Source organism: Vulpes lagopus, chromosome 6 (assembly GCF_018345385.1).
Source record: "Vulpes lagopus strain Blue_001 chromosome 6, ASM1834538v1, whole genome shotgun sequence".
Classification (NCBI taxonomy): domain Eukaryota; kingdom Metazoa; phylum Chordata; class Mammalia; order Carnivora; family Canidae; genus Vulpes; species Vulpes lagopus.
The window spans coordinates 46,264,745-46,279,472 of NC_054829.1; the positions used below are offsets into that span (position 1 = coordinate 46,264,745).

A 14,728-nucleotide genomic window follows, 5' to 3' on the forward strand; every position below is an offset into this window, starting at 1 on the left:
ATAGTGGTAGTTGCAATTTTTTTTTCAAACCAGTGAGACTGTTCTCCAGCAATAGGACTGATCAGGGCAGAGGAGGATATGAATTGAATATATAGATATTCCTTGGTTTCAGTCTCCCCCAACTCTCCTGTGGCTATAAGTTACCTGGTAAATTAAACCACTTATCTTGCCTAATTTTCTACTTTTGGAGCATCGCATTGGAGGACACCCACTCAAGGAGTTGTATTCTCAGCTTTATCCTAAGGTCACCATGAAAGGAGAGGCAATGACTCATCTGGGTAACTTTATTTCCCAGTGGGTCACCATGTCAGGGGTCCCTAAGACCAAGTTTATGTTCAGTAATTTGCTAGAAGAACTCATAGGATACAGTTATACTCACTGGCACAGGTTATTACAACAAAAGGATACAAAGCAAAATCAGCAAAAGAAAAAGATGCAGGGGCAAAGTCCTGAGGAACCTAGAACCAGCTTCTAGAAACCTATCCGAGTGGAGTCACAAGAAATACTTAATTCTTCCAACAACATATATGGTGACACATGCAAACTGTTGTCTACCAGGGAAGCTCGTTAGACTTAGAATACAAGGTTTTTACTGGAGGTCCCTCACATAGGGACCTGCCATGTGTCAAAATTCCAGACTCCCAGGAGAAGAGTAAGTGTTCAGCATAAATGTATCATTTGCCCAAACAGTCTAGGCTGGATACAGCAAACCTTCCTTATCAGTTAGGGAATGGTCAGAAAACTCCTGAATTCTAAGTTTCCAGATGCTGGACAATGGCCCAACTTGAAAGCAAGCCTTTCTAAGGACAGCTGTCTCAGGGCTGCTATGTTATCTTTCCTGCACCGTCTCCTGGAGGTCACTCTGGCCAGCCCCCTACCCTACCATCTCTAATCTTAGAGTTGTCCTGGATTCTGTGGGGTAAGCTCAAGTCTTGGAGACCCTGTAACAGATTTCAGGATCTCTGATTCTATTTATTTGTGCCATCAATACATAGGAAGTTCTCAAAAACATGTAATGAAGAAAAGAGCTATGTAAAAAAAAAAAAAAATGGGCAATTTAAAAACTGAAAGAAAATAATCCAAAATACTAACAAAGAATGATGCTATTACATGCAATTTTTGTTTGTTATATTTTCACAAGTCATTTCTTATTTCCTAGTATAAATGCATGGTAGTTTCCTAATTAGAAGACAAGTATAAATAATGTTAGTTTTTAAACAAATCCAAGTGACAGTCTAGTAGGTTAGATTCAGAATTTGCTGTGTTGGGACAAGAGCTACTAGAGAACTTTAACCCCTATTTTTGGCCACAGATTCTGGGTGAGGCCTACAGCATAAAACATTTGTTTCTGGGGACCCAAACTCAGCACTGTTCCCTTCCATTTGGTCGTTAGAGCTTTAATTCATGAAACACAATGGCCAACAAGTAAAACAGATTAACTAAAAATAGAAAAATTAGGACCCACCGATATTTCTCATCAGTTACCTCCAGTGGTAAACACCACACACTGAGAGTGTTACAACCAACTTTTAGCCATCTCCACTGATGGACAGAAATAATTGTTTTAGGGATTCCTGGGTGGCTCAGTAGTTGAGCATCTGCTATTAGCTCAAGTCATGATCCCAGGGTTCTGGGATTGAGTCCCACATTGGGTCCCCCACATGGAGCCTGCTTCTCCTTCTGCCTGTGTCTCTGCCTTTCTCTGTGTGTCTCTTATGAATAAATAAATAAAATCTTTTTTTAAAAAAAGAATTGAAAAAAAAATTTTAAGAATTGTTTTAAATTTTAATTATTTTCCTAAGCTAATTTTCCTAAGGTTCATAATAAAAATTAGCTTTCGAGAGGGAGGAAATATCCTAGAATACTCTAGGTAGCAGTGGAAAACTATCCTAATTGTTTCTTAAGGTGTCATGAACAAGGGCATGGTTTACATTGTTACCATTCATTATAACTTATGATAACAATGATTCAAAAGTATCCATACCCAGCTAGTCTAAGTAATGCCAATGCTTTCTTCCTAGCCTCAAATTACTTTCATCACTACTTCAATATCTTTACTTCAAGAGGACTGTAAATCTATAATCAAACTACATTTTCTATATCAGGAAGAAATAAAAGGGACGTTAAAACTTATATATCAGATCTAGCCATTACATCCCCAACAGAAATGAGGGCATGCGTTCAGGAAAAAACATGTACCGATATCCTTATGGCAGCATTGTTCGTGATAATCAAAAACTGGACACCACCCAAATGTCCACCAACAGTAGGAGAGATAAATGCAATTGTGCTACATTCCTATAATGGAATACTATACAGGAATGAAAACAAGAGATTTGGGCAGCCCGGTGGCTCAGCGGTTTAGCGCCGCTTTCAGCCCAGGGCATAATCCTGGAGTCCCAGGATCGAGTTCCACGTCGGGCTCCCTTCAGGGAGCCTGCTTCTCCCTCTGCCTGTTTCTCTGCCTCTCTCTCTGTGTCTCTCATGAATAAATAAATAAAATATTAAAAAAAGAAAACTAGAGATTTGGCAAGAACAGAAGTGAAACTTGCAGGCATAATATTGATGAGTAAGACAAATCAGAAAATATAGATGTTCTGTATAATTCAACTTATGCAAAGTTTAAAAGAAGCAAGAGTAATTTGTGATGTTGAAAATCAGGGTGGTGATTATCCTGAGGGAAAGAGAGTGGAAGTACATCCAAGAGAAGCTTCTAGGCTGCTCATAATGTTCTGTAGATCAATATATGTGAGTTTTCATGAGTTATTCAATTATAAAATTCATTGTGATACAAACTTAAGATTTATTCACCAGCATGTGTTTTAGTGCTTTAAAAATACTACCCAAGAAAAGCAGTTTTGCCAAAGAGCTTATACATCAAGAAAGACATAGTTATGAAGATTCTTTTAGTAAATGTTTTATGATTCTAAGAACCGGGCTAATAGTATATCCATAATGCTCTTCCGACCCTCCAAGCTGTGCAAGAGTGAAGTGCAAGAGAATGACTCACTAGTTCATGTTGAAAGGGAAAACAGTATTCCTGGGATCTGAGTTGTTTTTTTTTTTTTTTATAAAACTTAGTGTGAAAATTCATTGTTTTCATGGACAGTCCTCTTTGTTCCCTTGAAGCCCATGCTTCTAAGTAGCTAAAGAACACAATCAAATAACAGCTACAATGTCCCAATCAGACCCACCGCTCCCCTCTGACAACTAAGGCTTCCTCTTGGCTCAAGCTAATCACCAGGTTCCTTCTGCCCTTATTTATTTATTTATTTGTTTGTTTGTTTATTTATTTATCTATCTATTTATCTATCTATTCATGAGAGATGCAGGCAGAGGGAGAAGCAGGCTCCATGCAGGAAGCCCAACGCAGGACTCGATCCCTGGTCTCCAGGATCAGGCCCTGGACTGAAGGTGGCGTTAAACCGCTGGGCCACCCGGGCTGCCTTCCTTCTGTCCTTAGGGTGATTTGTCACCCAGGAAGCTCCTCAGACCTCACCAGCCACCAACAACTTGTTAGACATGCTCATACATACCCAAACCCCACAACAGGCATGACTTGACTTCCTTCCAGATGACCTCAAACTCCCCTGGGCACATTGGCTTCACTCAGGCTCCGTTTCATCAGTTCAGACATGCCCAGATGAGCTTGAAAACCAAACTCATACGGTTGACTGGGAAACCCATTAGCACACCCAACTTTGAGTGTGTTCTAAATCTAGTGTAAGAATGTTACGATCCCATGCTGTTTTTTTAATTTTAAGACTTCTCTAATATTCTGTCTCAGAATAAACTATTTCTTTAGATTTAAATATTTTACATCCAATATTTTGAAAGGGAGAAAGGGCCATCTACTTTATGCTCTGGCTAGAGTGATGAAAATGATCAATATTTATTTATCTTCTTCAGAATATGGGTATCTCTTTTAGGGTGTTTTGGCACATAAATATCTGGAACAAAGGGAAATAAAGCAGTGATTAAAATTGCAACCACAACCTTGCCGAACCACTGGATAACCTGAAATATCAAGTTCAAATGGCAAATTCCTCCACCTGCTGGTATGAATCTGTCTCTAGCAGTTCTCACACTAAATCTTTTCATCAGAAACATAAAAGATGATTTGTCATGAAAATTATTAATGCAGTGAAACTTGGTGTTTTCATTTTAAGCTGGAAGTGTACTATGTATGATTCCATGACTAAGATGCTATCATTCAAGAGGGCACAGAACTTCCAGGAAGAAAGGGAAACAGCTGTTGTCATTCGACTTCAAGACAAAGACAAGGTTGTTGCTCCTTCCTTCCTGTGAACTTATGTTCTGGGCCAATTATTTTTTTCCTTTAGCATATTCTGCTTTGTATTTTCTTTTCTTTCTTTTTTCCTTTCTTTCTTTCTTTCTTTCTTTCTTTCTTTCTTTCCTTTTTTTTTTTTTTTTGGAGAGAGTGGGGGAGAGAGGCAGAGGGAGAGGGAGAGCCTCCTGAGCCAAAATCAAGGGTTGGGTGCTTAACCACCTGAGGTACCCAGGCGCCCCCTGCCTTGTATTTTCATGTGAGTGTGGTACCTTAACATAGTTTAAAAGTTCTTGGTAAGGCTGAGACCGTGGCCTGTATCTTTTGTACCATTAGCAGAGAACATGGTACCTTGTATATAGTCGGTGATCATTCAATGATTCCTTTGTTGACTTTCCAAGTTCACCAATACTTCTAGGTCCTTCTTTCATCTGTGACATGACCACAGGGAAGTCCTATAGTCATGGTGGTAAAACCTGGGTCAGATTGTAAAATGACCACTCCCAGAATAAGTATATAGACTTATTTTTAAATGTATAAGGATGAGGGGGAGGTAAAGAGGGAGAGGTAGTCCCCAGAAAACAGAATACTGGGGAAACAATGTATCTGGTTATTCTATGGTCAGTTTGGTTCATTGATGTATCTCAAGTGCCCAGTGCAATGCTGGATACACAGTAGGCACTTAAAAATATTTTTCTAATAAATCAATGAATTAGAAATATTGAAAATGAAAAACAGCTAGATTATGGTATGAAAACTAAACATGCAAAACTGCATTTGTGTTGGAGGACAGCTTTCAATATACCATCCCAACTCCCAGGCTCCATCCTTGAAAATATTAAGTGAAAAGGAAGCTGTTTTTCTCTTGTGTTGTATGTTTTAAGCACTCAGTATCTAAACACCTTACTGATTAAAGCTTTAAAGGCTAGTAATTAAACAGCTCAGAAATGTGAAAGTATTTTGCATTTGAGAACCTGGTGTTGGTGATTCTTTAAATTTACCCCCTAAGGAAACTAAATTCTAAAAACAAATAAAATTTGCATAGGACAACCACAGCTTTTCAGGGAACCATGGTTTCTGTTTTTGTGTTTAAAGATTTTATTTATTTATTCATGAGAGACAGAGAAGGAGAGGCAGAGACACAGGCAAAGGGAGAAGCAGGCTCCCTGCAGGGAGCCCGATGCAGGACTCAATCCCAGGATCCCGGGATCACGACCCAATCAAAGGCAGAAGTTCAACCACTGAGCTACCCAGGTGCCCCAGAACCACCATTTTATATGGTTTATGTTTTATATGGTTAATGCTTATGATTAATCAATTGTGCACAAAAGGCAAGTCAAAATGCAAGCTCACTTAGGTGTCTGCGTGACCAAGAGCCTGAGACAAGCTTACTGGGATGCTGTCTCTAGGGCATGTTGCATTATGATTTTCTGCTGAAACCCTATGCTTAGCACATTTCTCTTTTCCCTTCATTTGTCAGAATTTCTTCATAAGTCTTTGCAAAATTTTCTCAGAATTAACCTTCTCGTTCTTTCCCATAACAAGTTAAAGCTTTTTCTGAAACATGCATTGTTGCATTAGTAGTAAAGCAAGCACAAGCAGCATATAAACTCAGTTGTGCAAAAACTGCAGCTTTTTATCATATGTCAGCTTAATTTCTCATTTGAGCCCCCATTTCTTCAAGAAGGGGAAAAATGTGATCTCAGTCAAGCGGTCCCTTCATTTAGAGACCAAGGCACCAGTGGAAGGGGTGCAGGATGCAAGCCTCAGGCCTTGACATCTCTCTCCTTGGAGATTCTCCAAGTCAGCTTCACACCAACTTTCAGCCGATGGCTTCTTGGGAGTGAGGAGTCTTTGTGAACTTGTCTAAGCCCTGATTGTGGAAAGTCTCCAAGCAACCACATCCTCCCTGGGGTCCTGCTACTTCCCTGTATCTTCCAAGGAAGCAGAGCAACATCCCAGGCTGCTTTTACATACTCAGGCTACCTGGGGTTTCTGCTGCCTCCCTAGAAAAGCAGGCTCCAGGATCCTTGCTGCAAGACCAGCAGCATCACTTTTCCTCCCACACCTGTCATGTCATCTTCTCACCCCTGCCCCAGTCTCCTCAACCTCTTGGTCCTCACTCTTCATGCATCTCCCAAATGGTAGGGAACCTAGGCCAGCTGTCCCAAACCAGGCAGGCTCATGTCTTTCCTCAGAGATTGTAAGCACCAATACTAGAGCGGCTCCTCAAGGGAGATGGGGAAAAAGTAAACTACCAAGAGAAAATTCCAAAAAATTCTAATATTCCAAAACATCATCCCAAACCCAAAGTTAACGTCTTAAGAATGCTTTTAACATATCCAGTATCTCTCCACGTGTACTTTTGGGGGGGGCTTAGCTATGTTGTGGACTGATTAAGACAGAGAGATTTAGTCTTATTTCACAGAAATTGAAATTGAGGCACTAAGGGATTCCCCAGTCTCAGCATATTCCACAGTAGTCACATTAAGACTGTCAGTGATTTGATGGACAGGGAAAAGACAGGTTGTTAAATATTTCTGGCTTTTAGAGAACTCCCACTGGACCACATCTAATAAGTCAAACTACTGTATTAATGAGCAAATCAAATATGACAGGACGTGAAAGTGTCAGAAACCCTCACTTGCTTTAAGATAAGCCAAATATATTCAGGTACCAAGTGAATGGTCACAGTCACAGCCAATTACAGAGATGGCAATTCGGTCAGCCATGCTGTCGGCAGATTCTTAGGGCATTCAATGGTGTAATAAATCTGGGCTCTCAGTCATCTTACTAAATATTTAAAACAGCAGAGCCCAGGTAATAACCTTGGTTGACAGACTCATACATTAAATATACTGAGTGGAACGTGCTTAAATATGCTCGCTGAACAGAAACCTCAGCTCACCTTCAACGATGCCCATCTCCAAAGTGCGAGTGATCTGTTGCGGGGCCACTCTGGACTTCTGATATTTCCCTGGATTTCAAAACGTATTAGAAGTAGGTCAAAAGGCCAGGGAACAGGACGAAACAATCAAGTGGATAGGGTAAATAGGTCAGCTGAGGTGCTGTCAGAATTTGGGTTTACAAAACAAGATTCCCAACCCCCTGTTTTGGAAGAGGAAAAGCAAAATGCAGAGGTCTGAAAACCTCTTTGGCTCCTTCCTTCAGTGACCTTGAGCCAGCTGCTTACCCTCACTAAGCCTCAGTTTCCTCATCTGCCAAGTGGGAAGAAAGCTACAACTGGCCCCACAGAGCTGGTGAGAGGATTAAATGAGGGAATGCCCATGAAGTGCCTAGCCGGAGCCCTCGGGAAATGCTCGCTGCAGTCTGGAGGAATCCGAAAGTGGTATGCCAACACAGTAAGCTCCACCCTGAAACACAGTAACTGCTAACCTATGTTTATCTGATATCTTTCTGTGGTGGCCACCAGAATGGGGCTCAGAGATCTCCGATTGCAGGCAGCAATAACTGACCTGACCCAGGGCCGCAAATAGTCTCGCTTTGCCTGTGCAGAGGCTGCGCCTCCAGGGCAAGTTCCCACAGATGACTCAGCACAGGGACACCTCTGACAGTTGACTTTGGCTCCAGAACAGCCTGGTGGCCTTGCTGCTTCTTCCTAGGACCGCAGGGCAGCCTGGGATGCCCCCTCCCACTCTTCGGTCCCTCTCTCCTTCCCTGGGGGGTCAGACTTGCCTCATAGTCTGATGCTCTTCCAGCTAACTTGGCTCCTTCTCTGTTTTCTCTCCCTCTGGCATTTGCCCTGATAAAATCTTTGCCTGTTTAATCATGTTTTAGAATCTGATTCTCCAAAATCTCCTGGACTAACACACTTTCCCAGGGTTCTTTTCCTACAACGGGCAACTTAGACTTGTCCTGTGAGGTCTGGACAGTTTGTTCAGCTCTTCCTAAGTGCCTTTTCATCACAGCACCCACGGGGGAGTAGTTGAGACCCAGGAATAACACAAGTCATTGTTGGCAAGGCTGGCAATTCTGGCAATGGACTGTTTCTAGTAGAGTCTAACAGATTAACACTACCCTTTATTGAAGAAGAAAAAGCCTCCGACATCCTAAAATACCATGCGTTTGCCTTTGCCAAGGCTTAAACACACACACACCACCACCACCACCACCACCACCACCACCACCACTACCACCACCAAAGCTGGAGGTGACCAGTGCAAAGATCAGCCTATACTGTAGATTAACACACACTGCTTTGTTTTATGTAAACAAGGCAACTGGCTGGGTGAGTTATCCCTTCATTTCCCACACACATACCCTTCTCTTTTCTCTGTACTCCACCCCAACCTCCCTTTAGAAGGTAATTCAAACAGGAGGCCTGACATAAAAGCTCCCAGGGCCTAATCAACCCAAAGATGCACCTCAGGACTTTCTTTCTGATTCTTACTAACCTGTTTCTGCAGATGAGCAGTAGGGTGAGCTTCTGATAGGGCAAACTGGGGATGGGTCTGAGGAGTCAAGAAATCCGAATCCCTGAGTCTTGGAAAAATAACTGGAAGCAAAGGAGGCACCCTGGGATCTCTTTCTGAGGTCTGGGATGCCCCATGGGACAATGCCAAGGACGGAGCAGGAGGACAATGGGACAGCTGAAGTGAAAGCGCGCTGATGCCTTCAGATGCTTATGGTGGAACCCCTTCCAGGTGAGAAATAATAATAATAATAATAATATATAATATATAATAATATATAATATATAATAATATATAATAATAATATAATAATATAATTATAATAATATAATAATAATAATAATAATAATAATAATAAACAGCTGTAACACAAAAGTTTGCCAACGCGTGCTTCCACACACCGACATCCTCCTAGCACCGGAGCATCCCGAGAGAGTTGACAGGACCAGTGCCGCTCTCTGGGGACTCCCAGATCCGGGAGCAGGCCGCCCGCTGTAGTGGGGGTCCGCACAGCCGCCCCCGCCCCCCCGCGCCCTCCCCGGAGCCCCGCCCCCCGGAGCCCCGCCCCGGAGCCCCGCCCCCGCAGCCCCGCCCCAGCCCGGAGCCCCGCCCTCCCCGCAGCCCCGCCCCCAGCCCGGAGCCCCGCCCTCCCCGGAGCCCCGCCCTCCCCGGAGCCCCGCCCCCAGCCCGGAGCCCCGCCCTCCCCGCAGCCCCGCCCTCCCCGCAGCCCCGCCCCCTCCCCGCAGCCCCGCCCTCCCCGCAGCCTCGCCCCCAGCCCCCAGCCTCCTGCCCCGTAGGGCTCCGCGGGCGCGCAGACTCCGGCCGCCAGGGGTCCCGCGCGCCCCGCCGCCGCCCCCCGCCTCGCCCGCTGCGCTGTCCGGGGCGGCCCGGGCGATCCCTCCGCCTTCCCCTGGCCCGCGGGCCGGAGCCGGGCGGCGCCGCGCCCAGGGGCGGACCCCAAACTTTCCTCGGACTCAAAAGCGGCAGCGCGCAGCGTGGAGCCCGCTCCTCCCCGGTCCTCCTCCTCGCCGCCGCCGCCGCCGCCGCCATGGCCAAGCCCCTGACCGACCAGGAGAAGCGGCGGCAGATCAGCATCCGCGGCATCGTGGGCGTGGAGAACGTGGCCGAGCTGAAGAAGGGCTTCAACCGGCACCTGCACTTCACGCTGGTCAAGGACCGCAACGTGGCCACCCCCCGCGACTACTTCTTCGCGCTGGCTCACACGGTGCGCGACCACCTGGTGGGGCGCTGGATCCGCACGCAGCAGCACTACTACGAGAAGTGCCCCAAGGTAGCCGCCGGGCGGGAGGAGGCGGGGGTCCCCGCCGCGTTCTTGGCTCCCGCTGCCCCGGCTCCCCGCGGGGAGGCGCCCCCGAGCCCGGGCCGCACGGCCCCTGCGCGGCCCACGCACTGCACCGCGGCTCGGCCCCGCCGCCCGCCGGCCCCGCGCCCGCCCCGCGCCCCCCCGCGCCCCGCGCCCGCCCCGCGCCCCCCCGCGCTCCGGGGCCCCCTGTGGACTACGGTCCACAAACTCTGCAGCATCCACATGAGCATTTAATGGGAGGTACTCGGCGCCCCCCGTGCGTACGCCAGGCACCGTCCTAGGCCAGTCGGCCCTGAGCAAAACCCACAAAAGAAAGCCCCGCTTTGGCTAAGTTTGATGTTTAGGGAGGGGAGATAAACACCGAGACCGTCCGATGGTAGTAAGACTGGGGCGCGGGGTAGCGGGGCGGGGGAGGAGTGCAGAGGAGGCAAAAAAAGAGTCGAAGGAAGGTGCCCAGTGCCCCGAGAGCCTTTGGAGACGCTGGCCTGGGGGATGCGGGGCTGACCCCACTTCCCCGGGTCTGAGTGGGGTGAAGAGGGAGGGGCAGAGGTCCCGCCCCGCGGTCGGAGCGCCCCCGTCACTCCCACCAGTTGCTCGGGAGGGGTGTGGAGCTCCCGCACTTCCTTGTGGCCTGCGGGGTGGAGGCGGAGGGCCCGGACTCGCTCTGGACTCTGAGACCTCCTCCAGGAGCGGCTGGGCAAGGCTGCTCACCGACCACCCCTCCCCACTGCCCTGGGCGCTAGAAAGCAAGGGTCCTCAGGGCGCTTTGGGGCGCACAGAGGGGACACCTGGCCAGTGTGGGAAGGTGGGGTGGGAAGGTTGGAAAGGACCTGGCAGGAAGAGGTATTGTGTTGTGCAGAGCGAGGTGGGTGTGAGAATGTATTGGGAGAGGAAACTGGAAAAACTGGCTGGAGGCATATTGGAAAGGGTGAAAGAGATATATCCAGGAGGCAGTGGGAAATGAATATAAACATCTATTTGGAATGTTTTTTTTTTTTTTTTTAGGAATGGTTTTAATATGTAAAAACATGGGGGGAAAAATAAAAACATGGGGGAAAAAGACTAGTCCAAAGAACCCACGAACAAAGGAAAGTAAATTCTTGTAGTAAGAAACTGAAGCTCTAACAAAGCTTCCAAGTGCTTCTGCACCCCCAGAGGCCTAGGCCTCTACCCAAAAGTGGCAAATGCTAAAATATTATCTTAGAAAACACTTAGTGTATACTTATATTTACTGTATCCTTTTTATTTGTATAGAAGGGACTGTACCTCCCATTAAAAATAATTTTAAGTTTTTGAACTAGAGAGTGAGACTATGAGAGGAAGTTTTAGAACCTCACCCCACCCCCTAACACACACACGCACCCCTACACCTACCTTCATAGCCCTTAGCACCACAGAACGTACTCACCTTGTATGTTTCTCCTCTGATGGATTATCTGGTGCTTTATTGTTCTCCTGTCCTCTGATGGGTTTCATCATTGGATAGTGCTTTCCTACCTGAGTACAGAGAGAACTAGGTGTTCTGGCAGTGATCTGCTGGGGATATAACAGCAAACAAGATTCATTCTACACACATCAGTAAAGTATTTCCCTCTGTGACAACCGTTTCCCTAACAGAAGGTCCCTGCCCTCACTGGGACACAGAGTGGAGTCAGTAAGTGTGTCCAAGCCTTCTTCCCATCTCCCCTGCTCTGTGGTAACTGTACAGATGAATCCCAAATCTGGACCTCTAGCCTCAATTCCTTTTCAAACTCTATTCCTACATTTCTGAGTACCTAGTGTGCATACCTGGATCTCTTCTATTCCCTCAAACGCAAATCATCATCCCTCTGAATCCTGGCCTGTCTTCTGTTTATAATTTTAATAGTATTGCCACCCTGAGAGTTCCCTAGACACAAAACTTTAATCTCACCTTTGATCTCCTCCTTTATCCCCCATTCAACAGGTTGCCAAATTCTGTTGATGCCTGTGGGTTCTCTTAAAGTACCCACTCTCCTGCGTTCTCACTTCTCTGCACTGGAGGCCCAGGCTACTGGTGTATGAAGTGGACCTCTAACTGATTACCTTGCTTCCCACAAGTGGTAAAGCTGGCAGTGTGCAGCTGAATGTGGCTAGCTGTTGTGTTTCATTTGGCCAGCAAGACACCTTTAGGCAGTTAAATTTTCAGTGCCTGCAAGCAGGATATATACACCCCCTCTTCTTGGCCCACGACTCCTCATTGTTTCATGTGACCTCCATTACACATTTATTTTCTCTGCCTGGCTCTTGAAGGCATTTGGGTGTGTGATCCCATCTCATTCCGTGCACTGTTGTCCAGTTAAACTTCCTAAAGCAACACATATGGCCTTCTCAGATATCTTGGCACCCACTGCCTGTCACAGTCATGCATTTAAGGCCTTTCTCGGTCCAGGTAAACCTGTCCCTCCTGTCCTATCTGCCTGGGCTCACCTTACTCTCCCACTGAACCTATCTCCAGGAAGACCTTGAAGTGTCTTAAAATGTCTAAAGTCCATGCTAATTTGGAATCATTAAAAGGGAAGTAAAGAGGGGCACCTGGGTAGCTCAGTAGGTTAAGTGTCCCACTCTTGATTTCAGCTCAGGTTGTGATCTCAGGGTCAGGAGGTTGAGCCCCTGTGGACTTGCTACTGCTCTGGCTCAGGCTCTGTGCTCAGCAGGGAGTCTGCTTATCCCTCTCCCTCCCCACCCCACCACTCTCTCTCTCTCCTTCCCTCCCTCTCTAAAATAAATAAATTTAAAAAATCTTTTTTTAAAAAGGAAAGCAAAGAAATTTAACACAGATGTAGTCATCTGAGGGTGTGAATTCACAATTGCAAGTGTTGGATATATATATACTCTATTTACAAACAAGCTTTTCAGAGATCACTAAAACATAAAAAGCAATACATAGGGATTTTATTATCAAGATCATGAATACACAGGGAAGAATGGGAAAAACTGCCCTGATGTTATGCTTATGGCTTGAGATATTTCTTCCTGGGATGCAGTAGCCTCCTGTACAAGGTACATCCGTGGAGAGAGTGGCACCATGCATCTCTTTGGCCTGTTTCTGCCTCAGAAAAGATACCTTTTTTTGACTCACACAGAGACATCTAATAAGCTGATGAGACCCCTAATGAGAGCATTATAAATATTCAAACACCTTGCATAAAAATAATGAGGATATGGTCTGGAAAATCATGTTATATGACCCACTAAGAAATGGATGTTGACAATCCATGGGAATGCTTGGAATTCAATTGTTCCATAAGATGAAAGTGGGAAGGGTGGGAAGCCACCTGGGTGGCTCAGTTGAGCCTTTGGCTCAGGTTGTGATCCCGGGGTCCTGGGATCAAGTCCCATGTCAGGTCCCTGCCGGGAGCCTGCTTCTCCCTCTGCCTGTGTGTCTGCCTCTCTCTCTCTCTGTGTCTCTCATGAATAAATAAACAAAATTTTTTAAAAAAGTGAAAGTGAGAAAAAGTAAAATTCCTAAGTTGACATTTTCACTAATATTTTATTTTAAATATATATGTGTATAACTAATGAGTTAAATATTGTAATAAGCATTTGTGATTTAGAGCTATATTCTTTTTATATTTTTGGGTTGACCGAGTACTTTTCTTTTGAGTTCTTCCTATTAGGTAATGAAGGAATCCCTAAAATTTGAAGTGACTTTATATTGATGCATTTATAGATGTTTGTTGTTTCGAGTTTGGCGGAAAAGAAAAGGAGAAGTGATATGGAAAGTAAGGTATTGTGAAAGGGGATGATGAAGTTACTCACTGATCTTCCTTATTTTAAGTTAGTAAACTGATCTTGTATTTTGAAAGGTTTTAGGCAACTCTGACCTTGGCACTTTTCACTTTCAACTCAAATAGTGTTTATCTGGCTTTATGTCAGAGGCAAACAGTTTCTAAGTTGATAGAGAAATTTCCCATTTCGCCGAGAACAAAAACCAATAAGCCTGAGGTAGTAGTATTTTGTTATTACCAGACTATGCATAGCCTTTCTAGAATAAAATTATTCTAGTATTACCGGCAGTAATCACACTGGCTATACTATAGCCATTGTGTGTATCTTGAAGGAGTTAATCTTTATGTCTCCTGGATGAGATGAGATGATCACAGTCAACCCCACCTAACTCTTGTTGTATAAATATGTTACAAATCAGTGATGAGCTCTGGCAGTCTGACTTCTGTTTGTCCAAAACAAATGCTTAATTCATGAGGTACCTGAACCGGGAGGAAAACACACACACCAAACATTGAACCTAATTAGTTGGATGAGTTAGCCTTTTTCCTCCCTGGGGATAAAAACTTCTTTGCCAAAAATAGGGTATAAAATGGTTTTTCTCAAAGCCAGTTGTCAGTCATGCTTTTATGTAGCCTTTCATCCATCTATAGGAGTCTCACTTGAACCTGTATTAGTCTCGCTTGTTTGTTTCTTATTGGTGACCTTTTGTGTTTTTATGATGACAAGTAACATTGTCCTTATAGCATTAACATGTCCTGTCTTTGTTTCAGAGGGTTTATTACCTCTCTTTGGAATTTTATATGGGCCGAACGTTACAGAACACCATGATAAACCTTGGCCTGCAGAATGCCTGTGACGAGGCCATTTACCAGGTATGTTGTCGCCGTATTTCTTTCATTCTCTCCCCTTAAATTTCAAGTTCAATTCAGGAAC

General features: G+C 45.3%; 1 protein-coding gene and 1 long non-coding RNA gene across 2 annotated transcripts in view; both read left to right on the forward strand.

The window, feature by feature from the left end:
* The first annotated feature begins 7,295 nt into the window (after positions 1 to 7,295).
* LOC121492922 lies at positions 7,296 to 9,292 on the forward strand. Its single transcript, XR_005988346.1, has 3 exons — positions 7,296 to 7,637; positions 8,843 to 8,952; positions 9,084 to 9,292. It is a non-coding gene; the product is annotated as an uncharacterized LOC121492922 (long non-coding RNA).
* A 239-nt stretch (positions 9,293 to 9,531) lies between these two features.
* Positions 9,532 to 14,728, forward strand: part of PYGL (glycogen phosphorylase L) — a 42,204-nt gene continuing 37,007 nt past the window's right edge. The window contains exons 1-2 of the mRNA XM_041758231.1: positions 9,532 to 10,012; positions 14,566 to 14,667. Of these exons, the coding sequence (XP_041614165.1) occupies positions 9,770 to 10,012; positions 14,566 to 14,667 (345 nt within the window). The 5' untranslated portion in view covers positions 9,532 to 9,769. The remainder of the gene's footprint in view (positions 10,013 to 14,565; positions 14,668 to 14,728) is intronic.